General features: G+C 40.5%; 3 protein-coding genes across 4 annotated transcripts; all 3 read left to right on the top strand.

Moving 5' to 3' along the window:
* The first annotated feature begins 3,410 nt into the window (after window positions 1-3,410).
* On the top strand, window positions 3,411-4,433 carry LOC108601415 (low choriolytic enzyme). Its single transcript, XM_017989314.1, has 2 exons — window positions 3,411-3,585; window positions 3,640-4,433. The coding sequence occupies exons 1-2, from the start codon at window positions 3,411-3,413 to the stop codon at window positions 4,431-4,433; spliced, it is 969 nt and encodes a 322-aa protein (XP_017844803.1).
* Window positions 4,434-4,991: 558 nt separating this feature from the next.
* LOC108603879 (ATP-dependent RNA helicase p62) lies at window positions 4,992-11,688 on the top strand. Of its 2 annotated transcripts, none has more exons than XR_001915327.1 (5): window positions 4,992-5,440; window positions 6,910-8,037; window positions 8,094-8,332; window positions 9,111-10,303; window positions 10,631-10,719. XR_001915327.1 is itself a non-coding variant. In XM_017993051.1 (5 exons), exons 1-5 carry the CDS (start codon window positions 5,007-5,009, stop codon window positions 11,104-11,106), a joined length of 2,199 nt encoding a protein of 732 aa, XP_017848540.1. In that variant the 5' UTR covers window positions 4,992-5,006; the 3' UTR covers window positions 11,107-11,688. The 2 variants fall into 2 exon arrangements, 1 of the variants encoding a protein (XP_017848540.1); XM_017993051.1 differs by lacking the exon at window positions 9,111-10,303 and adding an exon at window positions 10,888-11,688 and having other exon boundaries at window positions 10,631-10,809.
* Window positions 11,689-13,023: 1,335 nt separating this feature from the next.
* Window positions 13,024-14,564, top strand: LOC108602237 (CAAX prenyl protease 1 homolog). The gene has a single exon (XM_017990284.2). It carries the CDS (start codon window positions 13,085-13,087, stop codon window positions 14,534-14,536), a length of 1,452 nt encoding a protein of 483 aa, XP_017845773.1. The 5' UTR covers window positions 13,024-13,084; the 3' UTR covers window positions 14,537-14,564.
* The last annotated feature ends 5,871 nt before the right edge of the window (window positions 14,565-20,435 follow it).

The following is a 20,435-nucleotide window of genomic DNA, read 5'->3' as shown; positions in this document are numbered from 1 at the left end:
AATCGATTTACATACTTCACATAACGCCTGCGTAAGCGATTTGCCTTTTTTTATATCATATTTTTTGTTTATTCCAATGGGACAGAGTCACCAATTTGATGCCGTTATTGCATAAATATGTATATGTGTGTGGGAGCATGTGTGTGTATAAGTTTGTGTGTGTGTGCACGTGGCAATATTTATAATATTTCAACAAAAAAGCGAAGCGAGCATAGTCGACGATAAAATTCTCAATAAACTTGTGTTTGTTATAGACTGTTTTAATATATACATAAAGATATATATAATATCAGTCATCAAAACGTCTGTCAACTATAACAAAAAAATGAATATTTAAAACATATGTGATGACAAGTTGAAATTAAAAGAAAACAATCAAAGTTATATAAACTTTCACTACGTAAAATCTCTTTAGCTTACGATTAAGCAAATATACAAAAGAAGAATGATATATGGTGATAGATCGTATATATATATATGTTAATTATATATCTGAAGGCAGCAGTTGAAGGCATAGACTATCTTACAATTCGAAGTTCGATCTTCAAACATATCTACAATACAAAGATAATAATTTTTAATATAAAAAAATAGGAAATAAAAAATACCCTTTAGAAATTGTAGATTTAAAGCCTTAACAAATATTGGAATACTCAGATTTTAATTTAGATTTTTTAAATAAATCTTTTAAAACATTTTATATATTGTTTTTTTTTTAAATCCTAACTTAGTTTGAAGTCTTAACAATATTGGAATACGAAAAATTCTAAAGCTTATTCTTGATATAGGAATATACTACTCAGATTATAAATTAGATTTTCTAAATAAATCTTTTATAATATTTTTATATATTCTTTTTTTAAATCCTCACTTAAGTTAGTAAAATGTGTTGCTCTTAATATTAATTCCACCCAAATAGAGTAAAACATATTCTCTCTTAAGTTGAGGCTCAAAAAGTTTTTCCCTTTCTATTTATTTTTTTGTGTTGACTAGTGGAGCGCATATAAATTTGTTTAATAATTATTATATTAGTGTGGCATATCAATAGCTGTCAAGTTGGGTCTGAGTTGAGTTTGCGGTTTAACCTTAAGTATTTAAGCCGACTTGGATGGCAACTCTCACGTAATTCTGCATAAGCTTCCGGTGCGCGTTGTAACTAAAATTCGACATTAGCGAGCATTAAAAGTTTTGGTCTTTTCTTTTGCTACTTTATGCAGTTTTGCGTTTCTTTTTTTTTTGTGGATATGCCATAAAAACATGCGCAGGAAAAAAAGAAAAGAATTTGACGCTGTTCGTTTTATTAAGCGGAAAAGAATAAAAGTTTCATTTTTGGCTGCGTTATAATTAATACATAAATCCCTTTTAGCTGGCCACATGCCTCAGCCCCCGCCCCCGCCCCCGCTTATAACAAAAGGCAAGCGCAAATTGCAGCATTTAATAATTTGAAAATTAAGATATTCATTGTGCTTGAAGCAACAACAACAACAAGCGCAACAGCAATGCCAAAATATTATCTTTGTATTATGCAGATGAGCGCAATCAGGCTATGCCAAGTGGGTGGCATGGGCGTGTTGGGCGTGTGGGGGCGTGGCAATGTAGCGTGTTGTCATGTCGCGACTATCAACGCAGCCACAAATCACAAAACGTTTTAATGCAATTCAATTAATTCAATTCAAAATCTAATTGGAGATATCGACTTTTGGGTGTCAAAAACAAAACAAAACAAACAAAGGCAAACCCAAAGGCAAAAGCAAAAACAAAAGCTTAAATGCAGACGAAGACAAGCAAGAAAAGAAGAGCGCAGTCGTATGTGCGAGCGAGACAGCAAGTGTAGGGGTGTGTGTGTGTGTTGGTAACGTCATTACGTAATCAAATCAAAAAACGTTTTGTACATTGTTCAATTTCTTGTCAGCAGCGCGCGCTGTCAGTTTATTTTGATTTTATTTTTATGCAAATTTATTTATTTTTTTTTTTTGTATTTGTTTATTATTTGTGAAACGATTGTTAGACGCTTTGGTTGGGCTGTGTTTTATTACGTGACAACTTGAAATTAGTTGGGCCACATAAATTTTACAAATAGTTAAAATGTTACATTAATGAAAATGTCTCAATTGATATCAGATAATTGCTTAACTATGCATACGTAGTAAATTGTAAGGATTCTCACACACACACACACATGCATAAGATGATTTATGCATTTGTATAGAGCAAATGCATTTAGCATTTAAATTTCAAATTTATCATGATTAAATTAAGTTGCAATTTTGTGTGGCAGTTTGTCTTTGCCTTTGCGTTTGGCTTTGACTAATTAATAATGCACGATTAAAATGCACAAGCACAATTAGTAATATACATATATAGTATATGGTAAACTATTGCTTATCAACTACACTTGGCTTAAGCCAGCGCCGTAATCTTAATTAGGCTGCCCACCCAAAATGTAACCCACACTCATCAAAGTCAAAGTGCTTGGCCCACTTTGTGGGTTCGCTGGTGTCAACATAAACGTTTAAATACAATTGTAAATTGTTTACGAAATGTTGTCGCGTGCGACGACGAAATCAAAAGTTTTGCGAAATTTATTTTAAAACGTGAAAACTGACCAACATCAACAACAATAACTAAGCATTGTACATTATGCATGAACTCCAAGTCTAATTTGACTTTTAAATACTCTAACTGGGTATGAAATTTAAGCTTAGCTTTCGCTAGTTAAGCTAATTTATCAGCTTAACGTGTCTTTAAATACATTTTAACTTGCATATTTAATTAGCCAACTATAAAATAAGTTCAGCATTAATTTTTTAGCAATATTAAAGTGTTGAACTCACTGCTAAGTGTAACAAATTATGTGTAACATTTATTTGCATAGCTATGCTAAATTTGGCAATTTCATTATACCCTCTTATGTAGTGTATAGGCCATTCACTTACCCCATTACTCTTTTGGATTGCGGCATTAAATTACAAACGCGCAGACATGTGAGCAGCTGACGATCGAGCCCGGCATCGCTTACAGCTGATAGAGACGATGCGACACCGATATCCACCGCGAAGCCAACACCAAGCCGCGCACCCAAGCCAAGCCAAGCCAAGCCAAGCTAATCCAAGCTAGGCAACCCACACTGCCAGCCCAACATTATTTAGTTTTTATTTTCGCACATTTTGCATAAATTAAATACAAGTTGATGGCTTTGATGATAGTCAACACACAGTTGCTGGCAACGCTTTCGTGTCTGTCTGTGCCTACGACTTGTCTTTGGTTTAGTTGCTGTTTTTAGCTGCAGCAGTGCGGTACGGTTTTGACTTTAAATTTGGTGTTAGATTTAAGGCCGCGTCGGCACATGGAGCGCTCTAAAAAGTAAACAAACAAAAAGTTAGCAAACATAAAATTTAAGAAATTTTATTATGTGTCAACATTTATTGTGGCGACCGCCGCTGCTGCTGCTGCTGCTGCTGCTGTTGCTTTTGGCGACGCTAACTGCGACGCTGACTTTGCCCAGCAGAGAAAGTGGGAAGCAGAATTCTCAGCGGCCACATGGCGTGGATTTCTTTGAGAACGAGTTCAGCAGCATTGCAGCAGGTGCGTCTTTAATGCAGTAGCTATCGCTTCTATGTTACTCAAGTTCCACTGCAGGTGACTACGATGCTTATGGACCTGACATTGACGACGCTGATGATCCGGAGACCATGCCGCGTTTGTTTCAAGGCGACATTGCCATTGATCCGTACACCTACATAACGCTGCGTCTGGGTGTTAATCCCATGCGGCATCCCAAGCGCCTGTGGCCCAACGGCACTATACCCTTTGACATAAGTCCGCGCTATGCGCTAAACGAACGCGGCGCCATCTTACATGCCTTGAATACTTTCAATGCACTCACCTGCATTAACTTTGTGCCCTACGATGGCGAGGTGGAGGATTATCTGTTAATCGAACCACCTGAGGATGGACCTGGTGGCTGTTGGTCCTATGTGGGCAAGCGCGGCGGCGAGCAGGTGGTGGCGCTGCAGCGTCCGGATGACGATAGCGCTCACTGTTTCAGCAGCGAGGGACGCATTATGCACGAGCTTATGCATGCCATTGGCATTTATCATGAACAATCACGCGCGGATCGCGATCAGTACGTTAAGATACACTGGGAAAACATTGTGCAGCGGTTTAGAAAAAACTTTAAGCTCGTTACGAAAAAACGCGGTAAATACACTTACGACTACGATTATAATTCGGTTATGCACTATGGCGAATACTATTTTAGCACAAAGAAGGGCGACAAGCCCACAATTACACCGTTACAGCCGGGAGTGCGCATTGGGCAGCGCAAAACCATCAGCAAGATCGATTGCCTTAAGATTAATGATTTGTATGGCTGTTTAAAGGGCCGGCATGCAAAAATGTACAAAAGCTTTTGTCATCTGTTAGGCTTGTAGTTGTTATTAACTTGTTTATACACTTGAATCACATTGATTTACGTATTTAATAAATTATTTTCACGCAAGTTCTGAACTTACAGTTATATTTCACACAACACTGCGAATGGTGCCAACTAACATTTATCGAGCAATCGTTATACTGCAGCGATCTCTTTTTAAAATACGCTTACAGCTTTAGCAAATGTAATAGCTCATTATTACAGTGCACTATTTGCACTTAACTTTGTTATATTCTGTATTTTTATTTTATTAGCACGAATATAGCAACGCGCGCAAACTAAAATTGAGCGCTTAAAATTGTGGCGGCATGTCGAAAACTATGTTATGTTTACTTCGCACAGTCGCACGTTTCGCATTAACAGCGTCTGTTAAAATCAACCCTGTTTGAAAAAATACCAAACGCTAGTTTGTTTTGATACTTAAATTGGCGGCAGCGGGCACACTCTTTTTCATTTCCATTTTGGACGAAGTTAGGTAAGAATGCACGCGGATGGTCTGAGCACGAGTTTTGTGTGAAAATAGTTGTTAAAGTTGTAGTATTATACAAATACGATTAGCCATTAGTTAAATATGTTAAAATTAGTGCAATATGTTACGCGTCAAACGTGCGAGGCGACCACTTGTAGCTGGCGCAACTTATTGATTTCACCAAAGAGCGCTGAAAAAAGTATAACGCAACGACGCCATTTTCTTTTCTGCTCCACCAACAGCACAGCCAGCAGCAGTTTTGCTTTGATCTGCAGAGAACGTCAACAGTTCCACGGGAGACCAAGCTGCACACAAGAGCAGCCAGCAACAGTTCGAAATTTAAACAGTTGCTATCAGCAGACTCAGCGTGCCCTGCATTTGTCTTCGATTCGACTAGAAACGTCAAGAGCAGTCGACGAGACATTACTCCCAGCAGCAGCAGCAGACAGGCAAACTAACGTGTCCAAACGTGCAAGGAAATCGCTTTTCACAGACCCAGAAGAGGAAACTGAAGACTACAAAATTGCTGGAATAATGTAAGTAACAAGAATTGCACAAATTTTTTATATAAAAGAAAAAACCGCATGTTCTTAAAACACATTTTCGTACATGTGTTTGGTTTTTTCCGTCGCCATTTTCTTGCCCACGCTTTGTGCTCAGCATTCGTAAGTGTCTATACGCTCAAATTTGACGATGAGTAATTAACGAGTGGAGAGTCGAAAACGAAGTGCAGTGGTGAAAGCCAAACGGGCAAGATTTATGATTTATTGATGCTTCATTAGACCAACAACTGAAAACACGCATAATAAATAAAAATAATAAAGGAAAGACCAAAAAAAAAAGGTAACGTACATACTACGTCATAAAAAGAATTGGCTTGATTTGTGAAACGTGTCTTTGCTTCGTTTGCTATTTTATAGCATTTTAATTTGTCTGTATTCCCTAAACACGAACACGCTAATATATACATGGGTGAATGTGTGTGTGTGTGTGTGTCTGGCTGTGTGGGTTATGTCTCGCGTGTGAGGTATAACAGTTTGTAGTACAGTATTTTTATTTTATCGCCGGCTGTCAGAGCTGTTATACAGCCTACACATTGCTGTTGCTCGCGCTTCTCATACGCTTGCTATCTCGTTCGCACTTTTATAGTTGTTGGTTTAAAATGTCAAATGACGCCAATTGATTATGAGAGTCTGTCCGCCTGTCGCGAGCGCTCATGGTTTGCCTTTTTGCATGTCAAAGCGCGACAGGTAGATACACACACACACACACACACGCATGCACACACAAGTAAATATCGCGGCTGGCAGTCCCAAAGACAAGACATTTGCTGTCTAATAAACGTTCAGGCGTTCCGCTCTGACAGTTGGCCAAGTTAGCGTGTCTGGCTGCAAACGAAGAAGGAACCGAACCGAACCACCAGCCAGCCCCAAAAGTATATATATTTATATAGCTGTGTAATAGATTAATGTCATAGTTGTAAACATTTGAGTTTTGGTTGCCGCTGCCAGGTGCCGACTTGTTTAGTTGCTGCTGCAAGGCAATTGAAGGGCGTGCATAAATGTTTGTATGTTTGTACATCATAAATTACTATATTACATACATATGTACATTATGTTGTTGTTGTTGTATATGTTCATTTGAATGTGTGCAGCACATTGCATGTTGTTGTCAATCAAATTTGCTTTACTGTTTGCATTTTATTCGATATTTATTTAATTTTCCCCAACACGCAATTAGTTTTATTTAAGTTTATTGCGGTTGTATTGCTGTCTCCCTCACGCGCGCACACACTATGTGCCGCTTTTATTTTGTCAGTCGTCGTTTAGCGTTGCCAGTCAGTCAAACAACAAACGGCAAACTGACAGCATGCGATCAAAGTGCGTTTTAAGTGCTAAATTAACATTAATTGATGTTTACCTGCCCATGCAGGGTTCTCTTAATTTTCGACAATTATTTAATTAGCAAACTGTCAATTAATTGTTTTGTTCCCTTTTAATTGCAGGGCACCACACGATCGTGACTTTGGCACAAACTCACGAGGCGGACGAGATCGCGAGGATGATCGTCGCGGTGGCGGCGGAGGAGGCGGCAACAGATTTGGCGGTGGAGGCGGCGGCGGTAATGACTATCATGGCGTACGCAACGGCCGTATTGAAAAACGTCGCGATGATCATCGTGGCGGTGGAGGTGGCTCTCGCTTTGGGGGCGGTGGTGGGGGTGGATTTGGAGGAGATCGTCGTGGTGGCGGCGGTGGAGGTGGCAGCCAAGATCTACCCATGCGCCCCGTGGACTTTTCAAATTTGACTCCGTTCAAGAAGAACTTCTATCAAGAGCACCCCACAGTGGCGAATCGTTCGCCCTATGAAGTGCAGCGCTATCGCGATGAGCATGAGATCACAGTTCGTGGCCAGGCTGCCAATCCCATTCAGGACTTTGGTGAGGCCTACTTGCCCGACTATGTTGTTAAGGAGATTCGTCGCCAGGGCTACAAGTCGCCCACACCCATCCAGGCACAAGGCTGGCCCATTGCCATGAGTGGTGCCAACTTCGTGGGCATTGCCAAGACCGGCTCCGGCAAGACGCTCGGCTACATTCTGCCCGCCATTGTGCACATCAACAATCAGCAGCCTCTGCAGCGCGGCGATGGACCCATTGCCCTGGTGCTGGCACCCACACGTGAGCTGGCCCAGCAGATCCAACAGGTGGCCACCGAATTCGGTTCCTCCTCCTATGTGCGCAACACTTGCGTCTTTGGCGGCGCTCCCAAGGGCGGCCAAATGCGTGACTTACAGCGTGGCTGTGAGATTGTTATTGCCACACCTGGACGTCTGATTGATTTCCTCTCGGCTGGCGCTACCAACTTGAAGCGTTGCACCTACTTGGTATTGGATGAGGCTGATCGCATGTTGGACATGGGTTTCGAGCCACAAATCCGCAAAATTGTATCACAGATTCGTCCAGATCGTCAGACGCTCATGTGGAGCGCTACCTGGCCCAAGGAGGTGAAGCAGCTCGCCGAGGATTTCCTTGGCAACTACATACAGATCAACATTGGCTCTCTGGAGCTGTCGGCCAATCACAATATTCGTCAAGTGGTCGATGTTTGCGATGAATTCAGCAAGGAAGAAAAGTGAGTTCAAGAAAAAGGTGCAAGCCAGAATTGAACTAATTTCTCTCTCTTAACAGATTGAAGACACTGCTGTCAGATATTTATGACACAAGCGAGAATCCCGGCAAGATCATCATCTTTGTTGAGACAAAGCGTCGCGTCGACAACTTGGTGCGATTTATCCGCAGCTTTGGAGTTCGTTGCGGCGCCATTCACGGCGACAAGTCACAGTCTGAACGTGACTTTGTCCTGCGCGAATTCAGATCGGGCAAATCCAATATATTGGTAGCTACCGATGTGGCAGCTCGTGGTTTGGGTAAGTCGTACTCCCTGCCAGTTATATGAATAGAAATTTAGATTCACATTACTTAGTTTTGACCACTAGGGGTGTTATTCAAACTGATTGCACGTTGATTTTGATTTCATTTCAACTTTTAGTTTGAAAATTCCATAAGCTCTAAGAATTCATTTTATTTCTGAATTTACGTATAAACATAATAAGTTTGTCAATTGATTTTTGGGTATTTCTGCTTTAAGTCTCAATTCTCTCGATATTACCTTGAAACTTGCAATTGAAATGTTATAAATTTTGTTATTTTATGACCCTAAAAGTTGAAATTAAATCAAACTCAAATCATTTTTAGCGTCACGAATACCCCTACTCCATTTCATTTACACACACACACACACTCTGCTTAACACGCATACACTTGCATTTAAACTTTACTAAAATACACACACACATAACTACCACTTGCCAATGCCAATCCTCTAGATTTCACCCCGCATCACTTTCCCCCTCTCATTGCGCATCTAGTTTGTAAAAACAAGAACAACGCGATTGCCAGTAATATGTAAAAGTACACAAAAAGTATAAACAGTTTCTTTTAGTCATAAGTTCGCAAAAAGTCAAACTTTAATAATCAACATGAATTTTTACCCCCCCACCCTTACACCCGTCCCGGCCCGCCCCCGTTAAAAAAATTATGTAAATATGGAATATGCCTTATGCATATGCATTTATTATGTCTGTGTGCGTGTCTCTCTCTGCCTCTCGTCTCTCTCTCTTTCTCTTCCTTCTTTCTCATTTACAGAGGCCGTTTATTGTAGTATGATGGGGAGGATAAGTGAGCAACTACAAGTACCGTTAGCAGTACTCGTAACTTGAGCAATTTTTGCTTATAAAAAATGAATTTAAATTGAGCAAAAAAAGGTTTTTAAAGTTCACAAAGATCGAGTCGTGTTCGCTTGGCTGCCGCACGGACGCGCGATCAACGTAAACAGATGTGTATATAATATATATCCCCAACATCATGCATCATACGTGGCCTCTGCAGTGTTCTGTTTTGAGAAAGAGACAATCGAATCAATCAATCAATCAAATCAATAAATAAATCAATCGATCAATCAACTAAGCAACTAAACGTAAAGTGTAACAAGATGGCAACCCAAAAACAGTTGAAGGCGGCGCTACAAAATGCAGGTCGAGAGACAAAATAATAATAAAAAAAAAAAAGTTATTAACGCGAGGCTGAAAAGTCGTCGGTCGGCCGGTTGCTAAGCACAAAATATCTACTACGAACTATCAGCCAAGGCAGCAACAGCAAACTCCAAGTCCAGTGCCTGGAGCAGAGGAATGATGCACTTGCACCACATGCAACACACACGCACATACAAAAATACACACACACACACACGTACTCTAAACACACACAAGAGAACAGCTAAAGTGTACGCAATGAAGATTTCTGTGTGTTCTGTGTGTGTGAGAAGCGGAGAAGCTGCTGCAATGGAAAGAGTTGAGTTCTAATGGAGTTCTCTTCATACGATGTGTCGTCACTGCTGCTGCTGCTGCTGTCGCTGTTTGCTTTTAGTGCCTAGCTAAACCAATTGGGCGCGCCTATCACGCCCAGTGTGCTGCCCGCCTGCCCTGCCTGCCTGCGCCGCCAATCGCCCGTCGTATAGTGGGTGGCCAACTGAGACTGGAACACGCCGCTTGTTTTCTTAAGACACCTCCCTGTGCTCTCTCTGTGGTCAACTAAACAGATCTCTGGGTTGGCTAGGAGAGAGATCTTACGTTACGTTAATTGGCGCACGCGGGGCTCAATGCAACAAACTCTCGATGCTCTCGCCACACAGCCACATTTGGTTTTATATAATATATTCATATGATGGAGTGAGAGTTTGGATCACGAGCTGCGCGCGGCGCCGCCCACACAGAACTTTGAGATTTTGATTGAGAGAAAAATTGCAATAACAATTTATAGCACAACCCCCCAAAAAGAAGGTAACGTACATTTTGAAACATTTTCTCTTTTTTTTGCATAAAAAAAAAACAAAATAAATATCTTACATAAACTTTATTCAAAAGCGATGAAAAAAAAAGAAAAAAGACAAGTGTGTTCAAAGTGTAAGCAATATATTCTCGATTTCAAAAAAATGCGCTAAAAATTGTTGCAAGCGAGCACCACTAAGCAAAGCAGAGATAAAACTATTTGGCTATTTGACAACTGTTCTTGATATGAAATATATGAAAAATAATAAACTACCAATTATAGTCGAAATAACAATTACTAAACTAAATTTACTTTCTTTAATCCTTGATAACATGCAGACGTGGATGGCATTAAGTATGTCATCAACTTTGACTATCCACAAAACAGCGAGGATTATATTCATCGCATTGGACGCACAGGACGTTCGAATACCAAAGGCACATCCTTTGCATTCTTCACGAAAAACAATGCTAAGCAGGCTAAAGCACTCGTCGATGTGCTCAGAGAGGCTAATCAGGTATGTAACCCAGGCGCGCTCCCACTCCCACGCGCATCTAAAACAAATCTCTACTAATTGTTTACTTCCCTCACATAGGAAATCAATCCCGCGCTAGAGAACATGGCACGCAACTCGCGTTACGACGGTGGCGGTGGACGCTCACGTTATGGCAACGGCGGTGGCAATCGTTATGGCGGCGGTGGCTTCAAGAAGGGCAGCTTAAGCAATGGACGCAACTTTGGTGATGGCGGTGGCGGCGGTGGCGGTGGCTTTGGCAACAGAAACGGCGATGGCCGACACACGCGCTTCGATTAAACACACACACTTACAACAAATTTGTTTTGATTAGCAAAATAATAGCAGGCGCTAGAGTTTAAGTTAAATTAAGTAATAGCTAAGTTTAAGTTTTCGTACAACTTTGAAGACAAACCGCTCACGGTTTTATTGTATTCGTTAACTCAAACCAAACTCACCCCCTCCTCACTCATTTAATATCAACCCAACAACAAAAACATAGCAATTTATGTTAAAACAACAAACCAATTGTAAATTATTTGACACACACACACACACAGTTACAGTTTAATACTTTTAACAATTATGTATGTGATAATTTCGTAAATGATGTAACCACTTTGAACTTGAAAGAGAAGCGCGCGCGTGTGTAGAAAGCTGTTGGCAAAGGATCATTCCCGTTGTTCCCCCTAAAAAATAACAACAAGCAAAGCAAAATTAATGGAAATTCTTTTAATTTATAAATTCACTCATAAATACAACAAGCAACTATTACTACTGTATGTGTACAAGCTGAGAATAAATTTCTCACACTACTTCAGTTTAAAATTCTTGAAATATAATAAATGTGTAAACTAACTACCAAACAAAAGAAAAACAAAACCAACAACAAATGTATTCAATTTAATTTTGTATAGCACAACAGCAGCAACAATATTATTAGAAAGTTTTCACACTTAGCTGTCGTTTACGCGCTGCGTGCCACCAATTGTTGCAGGCATCATTAAATCGTCCAACACTGAAAAGTGTCAAACCAATTTTGGAACTACCCTCGTCGTTGCTCCTGCTCCTGCTCTCGTGTCTAGAGAGCAGAGAAGCGAGATAGATAAGAAATCGCACTTGATGTCAATGACGGGGCAACGTTGGCCAAAGCCTGGGGCGACACCACATTTAGACGCAATGAAGCCAATTCACTCTCCAGCTAGAGCGTTGACTGCTACTGCTACTGGCTACGGCTATTGGTTGGCTTGGCTGGCTGTCTGTCTGGCTGGGCTGACTGCTGGCTTTTGGCTTTCATAATTCTTGTGACAAGTTTTTGTATTGGGGCGATGGACCAAACCTATTAAGTGTGACACAGTTGCTTGATAATGACGACGAGCTGCTGCTGATGCTGCTGGTGACAAGCAGTAGTCGGAGTCGGAGCATGTTGTGGTGAGTGCTAGAGCAATTGTTAAATTTTTAGACTAAATGCAGTGCTTGTAAAACTGTCAGCTGCGGCACTGAAGTTTAACTAGAAGTTTGCATTGCTTTATAATGTTTTTAGGCATTGAGTGTATAAAGACAATTTTTGGTGTGCAGAAGGCCTAAGTCTGCTTGCATTAAAAGCCCTTTGTGCTTAAGCTACAGAGTCTCAAAGCTACTGCTCGAGTTTACTTTTCTAAACTACAAATTTGCATGATTTATAATGTTTTTAGGCATTGAGTATTGACTTAGACAATTTTTGGTGAGCAGCAAGGCGAACTCAAGGCCTGCCCTACAAGCCCTTTGTGCTTAAACTACAGAGTCTTAGACTGAGGTTTACTTTTTTATTAGTTATGTCTAATGCTTGAAGCATAAACTAAACAAATATATATAATTCTGTTATAAATAGATAAGAATATATATCTCCAATTAGTTTTAATGTGCATGCCTTAAAAGCCCTTTTTTTTCTTCAACTACAGCGTCTCAAAACTACAAGCCAAGTTTACTATTCTTTAAGTTAGTTGCAATGTCTTAAGCATAAATGAAATGCAGAGCACATAGTTTTAGTAGTGTGATATGTAGTATTAATATGCATGCTTTAAAAGCCCTTTGTGCTTCATTTACAGAGTCTGAAAAGTTTACTTAGTGCTTAGTGCTAATGTCTTAGGCATAAATGAAATGAAGAGCACATAGATTTATTTTTGTGATATGCACGCCCTAAAAGCCATTTGTGCTTCAACTACAGCGTCTTAGCATTCAAACAATCCAAGTTAACTTTCGTAGCTTTGTTAAAATTCTCAAGTTTCAATAATTAACAATGGTTGGCTCATATTCATTATATCAAGATCCCATGCAAATCAAGCAGCCTGATATACCAAACAATGGCATCGGCTGGCAGCTGCTGCCCAAGACTTATAAGCTAAACGATCCTGTGCTGCTGCGTCATGTGCTCTGTGGCATGATTATATTGCATAATTTCTTTCACGTTTGCCTGTGCTGGCGGCAGCTGCGGCTGTGCAGTCGCTCCCAGAATCCGCCGCAGATAATGCAGAACGTTATGTCGGATGCGCAGTTCAAGACGGCCAAGGATTCGGAAATGATGAACGTAGAACTGAAGCTTATCGGTTTAATTGTGGATGCCATTATGAGCTGCATTGAATTGTATTTCTGCGTGTTTCCTTGGCTCTGGCTGCAGACTATGCATTGGTACAGCATCATTGAGGATTTCATGTGGCATAACATGGCATTTGCAGTGCTGCTGTCCATTTATCTGGTGCTGCGCGGCTTGCCGCTGATATTCTACAATAAGATAATGGTGGAGCCGTACTATAGCTCGGAATCGAAGCGCACCAGCATGCCCTTGGTGGGGGTGCTTTGCACGCAGGCGTTTTTTATAGTCTTTATGCAAGTGCCGCTCATTCCGATCACAATTATATTCCTGCTGATCGAAACCTACGGCGGCGAGTATTACTTTGTGCTATGGATTTGGCTGTTCCTCTTGATACTCAGCTTGATTGCCATTGTTACGGTTACGTTCTTTGGTGCGCCCTGCATTGGCAAAGTGACCAAACTGCCCGCTGGTGCACTCCAGGATGCACTGAGGCCTACGCTGCAGGAATTTAATTTCCCACTCGACTGCGTCTACATATTCAACACCTATGCTGTGAGCAATGGCAGCGTCTATGCCTGGAATCTGTGTGGACGCAAGTGCATTGTGATTTTCGACAGTTTGGTGCTCAACTTTGGCAAGCCCATGTCGGAGCTGTTTGAGGAGGATGTGGGCCATGGACTGCAGCAGGAGCAGCTGGTGGCGTTTATAGCTCACGAGCTGTGTCATCAGCGCCATCTACATTTGACCAAAATCTTTTGCATGCTGCAGACAACGCTGCTGATCTATATGCTGCTCTTTGGCTTCTTCTATCGCCAGCTGGTGATCTATGAAGCTGCAGGCTTCTCGCTCTCACACTATCCACACATTGTGGGCTATTGGCTGGTGTACAAGTATGTGATGACGCCCTATCGCACTTTGACCTATTGGATTATTCTGTTCGCTGTGCGTCGCTTTGAGTACTCGGCGGATAAGATGGCCTCGCAGCGTGGCTATGGACGCGCGCTGATCTCGGCGCTGCTGAAGCTGTTTGCTGACAACTGCACATTTCCGTTTGTTGACGCATGCTACATGATGTGGCATCTGCGTTTGCCTACGAGCTTGATACGCATTAGACGTTTAATCAGATTGCAACCAATAAATTCAAGCGACGCTGCTTAAACAGACTTGACCACAGCAGCGCGTTACTTTTCCCACGTTGCTACTAAGCGTGGAAATTGCTTTTAACCCTAGAATGCCGCAGAATTCTTAGTGCTTGCCTATCAGCACATAAAATCTGCTTAGCAGCAGAGCTCAGAGCCACTTAAGCGTAAGAGCGAGTGAGTTGCTTGCGTTATACTCAAATTACAAAAGGCAGCGATGCCACCAGCATAAATTCATTATATTTGCCTAATTTCGTTCTTGCCACAGACACACACACACACACACACACACACACGCACACATACACACACATATGCAGACAATTGCTTGGCTGTGGGTTTATGTGCGGCAGTCAAGGCAACCAGTTGAAATTCATTGATTGTATTTACAACACCCGCGACGGCAGACACACACACATGCACACACACACACATACATACGCACCTCGCGTTGGTAATTTGACGCGTTATCACTTGTGTTGAGTTTGTTATCATTAAGCAGACGCTGCTTTAGCCAAATCAGCGCTCAAGTTGCCTCCACAACTTGAGCCTCAACGCTTAAGTTAATAAAAGCCACACCCCAAATGCCCGCCCCCTCAACACACAGACGCACGCACACACATTAAGACAAACTTAACAGCGCTGTGCTGGGGCAACGTTTAACTACTTTGTGCTCAAGGCTGCCGCTGCGCTTGTTTTTGACAACTTGGGCATAATAAGACATTAACTTCATGCACATCAAATACTTTATTTATGGCTGTCTAGAGTGCGTATGTGTGCGTTTGTGTGTTTCCTTGTTGTGCACACTTCAAAAGGCAGCAGCAGCAGCAGCAGCAGCGGGAGCAGCTTGCAAATGCCACGCCCAAAAATCATCTTAGATTTCTGCCAGCATGCTCATAATTTGTACGCCCATCGCACCACCCCTCCCCACCCCACACTTCGGCTGGCCCGCACTTGTAGCTTTGGCCTTTTCCTACGCTTGCTTGCTTTTTAATTTCGTTTCGTTTTTCTTTTGCCGCTGCGTAAATCTTTTCTTTTATATTTGAGACGCTTGCTGTCTCACTCGCTCGCACGCTCGCCTCTCTAGCGCTATCTCGCTCTGTTTATGCGGCCTGCGCCTACCGTCAGATTTTTGGGGCTCTCGGGTCTGTTTGGTAAATTAAGTGCAATTGCTTGAATTTAATTTCATGCAAATAAAAGTTTTGATTAGACGCAAACCAGTTTGCCACACACACACACCCACACACACACATGTTTTTGTCTGTGTGTGCGTGTGTGGCAGTCACGTGTCGCTTTGTTGTAAGTAATTAAGCACATTGGCTTGGCCTTATGCTCACGCAGTCTTCTTTTTGCTCTTTTACAAGCGCGTGCTTGGCCCAAGTGGCGTATGCGGCATATTAGACAAAAACCATAGCATAGCAATGTGGGCAACGCTACTCAGCGCATATAAATTTGTATCCATAACTTTTCGACGCTTAAATTTCTGCTGTCAACGCTATTTTGTCTGGCCAAAACATAAATTCAATAAAGATTGCAGGCTGCTGCGCGAACTTGCCTGCCTCCCCCCCGCCTGCGCAGCCGCCGCCGCTTGGCACATAATGATGTCACAGCATATTACATATTATGTAAATATAAAATTCAATTGTTTAAGCATTTAGCTGCGATGCATAATTTATTAAAATGGCACACCTGACGCATGACGCAAGCAACAAAGACTGACACTGACGCGCACAGTGGTTGATTGCAAGCTTAAAAGTGAGTAAAAAATAAGGATTAGTGCTGTTGTTATAAGCAAAGAAGTTAGAGTCAAAAGCAACTGCATGCAGTTTGTTGTATGTGCAACTGAATAATAGATAAATACTAAAGGCAGTGAACTTAATGTAAGCATTAAAAGTCTTAAGAGTCAAAGTTAACGTAGGTAGAAGATTTGTTTAAATTGTTATGTTACTTATATTGAATCATAATATCAAAACTATTACTACGCTCAGCTGCTGTAGAGCAAATTCAGCATATGTTGAGTTCAGTTTGGAGTTGGAGGCAATTTTTAAAGCTCCTGTGCTCCTAATTTGTAAACACTGTTCTGTCAATAAGGCCACTCGCTAGCTAATTATAAAGTCGTCGTTGCAAATATTTTTTATACTTGTAAGCAAAAGCTTCGACCTTTGTATATGTCTATAGTCTTCACTTTAAGGTCAAAGATTTTTATTGTTATTGATTTCCTTTATTTATTTGTTTATTTATGCCATTGAAATTCTTAAAACTTAATGCAAAGTCAACTTAAGTATTAAAAAGAATTTACTAAGATTTTACTTAAATAATTTTTGCAGATTTTTTATTGTAAGCTCTTAGAATTTACAATTCTATATATTATATATAGCATAGAGCTAGAATATGAAGAGCTACACTTCTTATATTAAGCACATGCTTGTTAGTAAGGCTTAGTGATTTACTAAATTACTGTTTAAACAATATACTAGCTCAATTAGCAACAATGCGCGTTAAGGACTTAATCTGAACTCCCTGAGCTATAAAAAGTTATGAACTTGAATGAGTTTAAAACTTATATTTAACACATTGTTTTTGCTTTGCAGCCCACTGTACACTGCTTGGTGCTATGATGTGCGTTGAGGCAAGCTGGGCATGAAAATTGTAGTGAGAGCATGAGCGTGGCAAAGCAGCGACGTTGATGACTTCTGCGCCTGGTTGACGGCTATTGGCTTTTGTGTTGTGCCTGGGCATATGAGACTGCCTGCTACGCCTCAGACACGACAAGAATACAACAGCGCAAGAGAATAATGTATAAATGTGTGTGTGTGCGTGTGTGTGTGTGTGAACAGACAGTTTTGGTTGCAAACTGCATGTTTTGAAATTGATTTTTAAGCAGCCGCCGCCGCCTAGCAAAATGCTGAAAAGCTTTTGCCTAGCTTGCATTTGAGCCTTAAAGTTGTTGGCTTTTGTGATCAGGCAGCATAATGAGTGCGTGGCTGAGCTGCTGTTGACATTAAATAAGATGAATGGGGTGTGTGGCAGGCGACGTTGCATGCTGCATTTAGCGGCTAAGCTCTGCAATATTGAAGGCAACACAACGATGAGCGATTTTTCTCAGCAGCAGCAGCATTATTATTTTCTTTTTAATGTGGCCACACTTACTAAACTGATGACTTTGACTTTGCTGTCAGCTTGGCTTGGCTTGCGTCTGAAATTAGCTACAGCAAAATATGCGGCATGGACATCGTTAGTGCGTCCAGCAACATAGCAACACAGATTTGCCATATTAAAGTTGTTGTTGTTGGGGGCGAGCGCGCGCGCAATTTTATGCAAAGATTTATTGCTATTTAAACGACGCATAATGTGTTCAGGCTGCTGTACGCGCCACACACACACACACAGCAGACAGACACACACAGACATACAACATACACTTGACAACGTGCTCAAGTGGCTGGCGTTGCAGCTGCTGCTGCTGCTCTCCCTAGCTCCCTTACAATGTGCAATATTTTATTTACATTTTTCACTCGTCTGGCTGGCATATCCTGTTGTTGAATCCTTTTTTGCCTGCTGCGCACGCCTGCTGTTTGCTTTTGCCTTTTTTTTAGCTTATTTACATTTTTTGTTTCATTTTTCTAATGAGCTGTAATTTCTGTTTTATTTGCAGGCGTTATGCGTACACAAACAAACAAACAACAACAACAAGGAGCTAAAGAAGCAGCAAAACAAATATAAAAAAAAAGTATGCACATGTGTAAAACAAATAATAATAAAAAATAACGTCGAGTGTGGTTGAGACTTGTCTAAGGTGTGAAAGCAGCACGCCCGCCAGCCTTGCCACTTGCCACATGCCACATGCCACATGCCACTCGCTGCACGTATTGTTTGTCAGTTGAGCACACGCAAGTATTCTAATTGCATTCCAATCAAATACAAATGCATGCCACAAGCGCTGTTAGAGTTTTAATTAATGAACTATTTTTAATAACTACGCAACTGCTTTGGTTTTTGTGCTTAAACCAATTTGCAGCTTGTTAAGCTGTATACAAATTTTTGCTTGCACAAATTCAATTTGTTTAACATTTGCTGCTGCTTTGGCCTTGGCTTGGCCTTGTGCGCGCTTTGGCCCAAATGAAAGTCGCTGCTGCTGCTGCTTCTGTGTCAGTTAAGTCAGGCAAGTCGACTCGGTCGACTACTCCATTAGCCTTTGGAGTGTAAAATTGCGCAAACAATTTCAATTATGCTGCCTCGCTGCTGACAACGACTGCAAGCGACGCTCAAGTGCGAGCATAATAATGTACACGGCTTAAGCGTTTGAAAATTTTGCAGCAATTGACTTGAAGTTGTAGACAGCAAATTTAATGCAGTCGCTGTTGTTGTTGTTGCAACAACTGTTAAATGTATGCAGCAACTTCTTTTTTTTTGGGTAGTTGCAAAAGCGGAAATTGGCGCACGCCGCCATTGGCCTTTAAGGCGATGACTTGGCCTTTTCTACGCTTGAGTTTTTGCCAGCTGGCTCGGTCTCTCTGCTCTTTCATTCAATCAGCCATTTATTTTTGACCATATATACCCAAGAAGCTGTTGTTGGGGGCTATTGAGCTCGCTCGCTCGCTCGCGCGACAGATAGTTGAAGACAGATAGAGCAAAAGCAACTGTGCAAGAGTGAGAGAAGAAATGCTTTCAGCCGGAAGCGCAAAGATAACATTATGTATGTGTGTGTGTGTGCCTGTGTGTGTGTAAATGCAAGTAATGCGAAAAATATAAAAAATGTTTGGGCATGTTATAAAAACAGAACTAAAGCAATATCTATAGCTATGTTTGTAGCTATCTTTGTATTTGCAGTGCAAATAATACAGAGCACATAACAAAGTGCGTTATAATTGAATATAAATACAATAGGCTAAGCAGGCTAATAGGCGCTTCAATTGTACACTAAACAAAATATAATATGAGCAGCTTTGCTTACTTACAATCAGCTAAAGGCTACTTGGCTACAAAAGATTACTTAATCTAAACTAAATAGTGTTGCATTGCTGTTAAATTTCAATAAATAGTTCTAAGCAATGGAATTAGTTGGAGATAATATAATAATATGTATATTACATTTATTAAGCTTCTTATATTGCATAGAGAGGTGTAAATAGTTCACTTTAATATTAATAAATGTTGTATTTCTTATAAATATTTAAATTCCAGTACTAAGACATATACATAGGCGACTTTTATGTTAGTCTATATATTTCTAGGCAATTGAATTAATTTTAGATAATATGTATATAGAATTTAGAAACCTTTTTTTATTGCATAGAGAGATGTAAATAATTCACTACAATGTTAATAAATGTTGTATGTGTTTTAAATATTTAAATTAAATATTGATGGCGGATTATATTCTGGGATATTATATTCTATATTATTTATAGTCTAACTATTTATTTATGACTATTTGCTTTGTTGTAAGAAACATAAATAAGTTAAAGTCTAAAATCTGTAACACTCTGTAAGCTTGCCAAGTGATCTATGTTTATGTTAACTTGCTCTAATGTTAATTCTATGTTATCTTAAAACTATGTTATGCTGCCGCTGTTAATTTGCATTGCCTTACATAAACTCAATTCCTTTGTTATGAACTAACTTATTTTTGATTTGAATCAACAATACATAATTATAAATTATATTTAAATTATTTCTGCAGCTGCTTTTAATTTACAAGCGAGTTCTGCTGGCTGCTATTTGCTTTGTCATTTCTTCAGCAATTTTCGCTGTGTGTAGACTTAGCATGAAAATAATAATGGGCCAGCCAGCCACAGCTGCATGCAGTTGTTGCCCCATTTTGTCATTCAAATTGTATGCTATCTAACTAAAGGCAAACTTACATAATAAACCAATTACGTAGCGCACATAATTAAGCGACACACACACTTGCAACA

This window comes from Drosophila busckii, chromosome 3R, assembly GCF_011750605.1.
Source record: "Drosophila busckii strain San Diego stock center, stock number 13000-0081.31 chromosome 3R, ASM1175060v1, whole genome shotgun sequence".
Classification (NCBI taxonomy): domain Eukaryota; kingdom Metazoa; phylum Arthropoda; class Insecta; order Diptera; family Drosophilidae; genus Drosophila; species Drosophila busckii.
This window is presented reverse-complemented; position numbering and strand designations above follow the sequence as displayed.

What these genes read in the sequence shown, in the direction of transcription:
- LOC108601415 (XM_017989314.1), top strand. Translation starts at nt 3,411, where the DNA reads ATGTGTCAACATTTATTGTGGCGACCGCCGCTGCTGCTGCTGCTGCTG. An exon ending in GTTCAGCAGCATTGCAGCAG is followed by an intron (nt 3,586 to 3,639) that starts GTGCGTCTTTAA and finishes GTTCCACTGCAG; the next exon opens with GTGACTACGATGCTTATGGA.
- LOC108603879 (XM_017993051.1), top strand. Translation starts at nt 5,007, where the DNA reads ATGTTAAAATTAGTGCAATATGTTACGCGTCAAACGTGCGAGGCGACC. An exon ending in TGTGGCAGCTCGTGGTTTGG is followed by an intron (nt 8,333 to 10,630) that starts GTAAGTCGTACT and finishes GATAACATGCAG; the next exon opens with ACGTGGATGGCATTAAGTAT. An exon ending in TGCTCAGAGAGGCTAATCAG is followed by an intron (nt 10,810 to 10,887) that starts GTATGTAACCCA and finishes TCCCTCACATAG; the next exon opens with GAAATCAATCCCGCGCTAGA.
- LOC108602237 (XM_017990284.2), top strand. Translation starts at nt 13,085, where the DNA reads ATGGTTGGCTCATATTCATTATATCAAGATCCCATGCAAATCAAGCAG.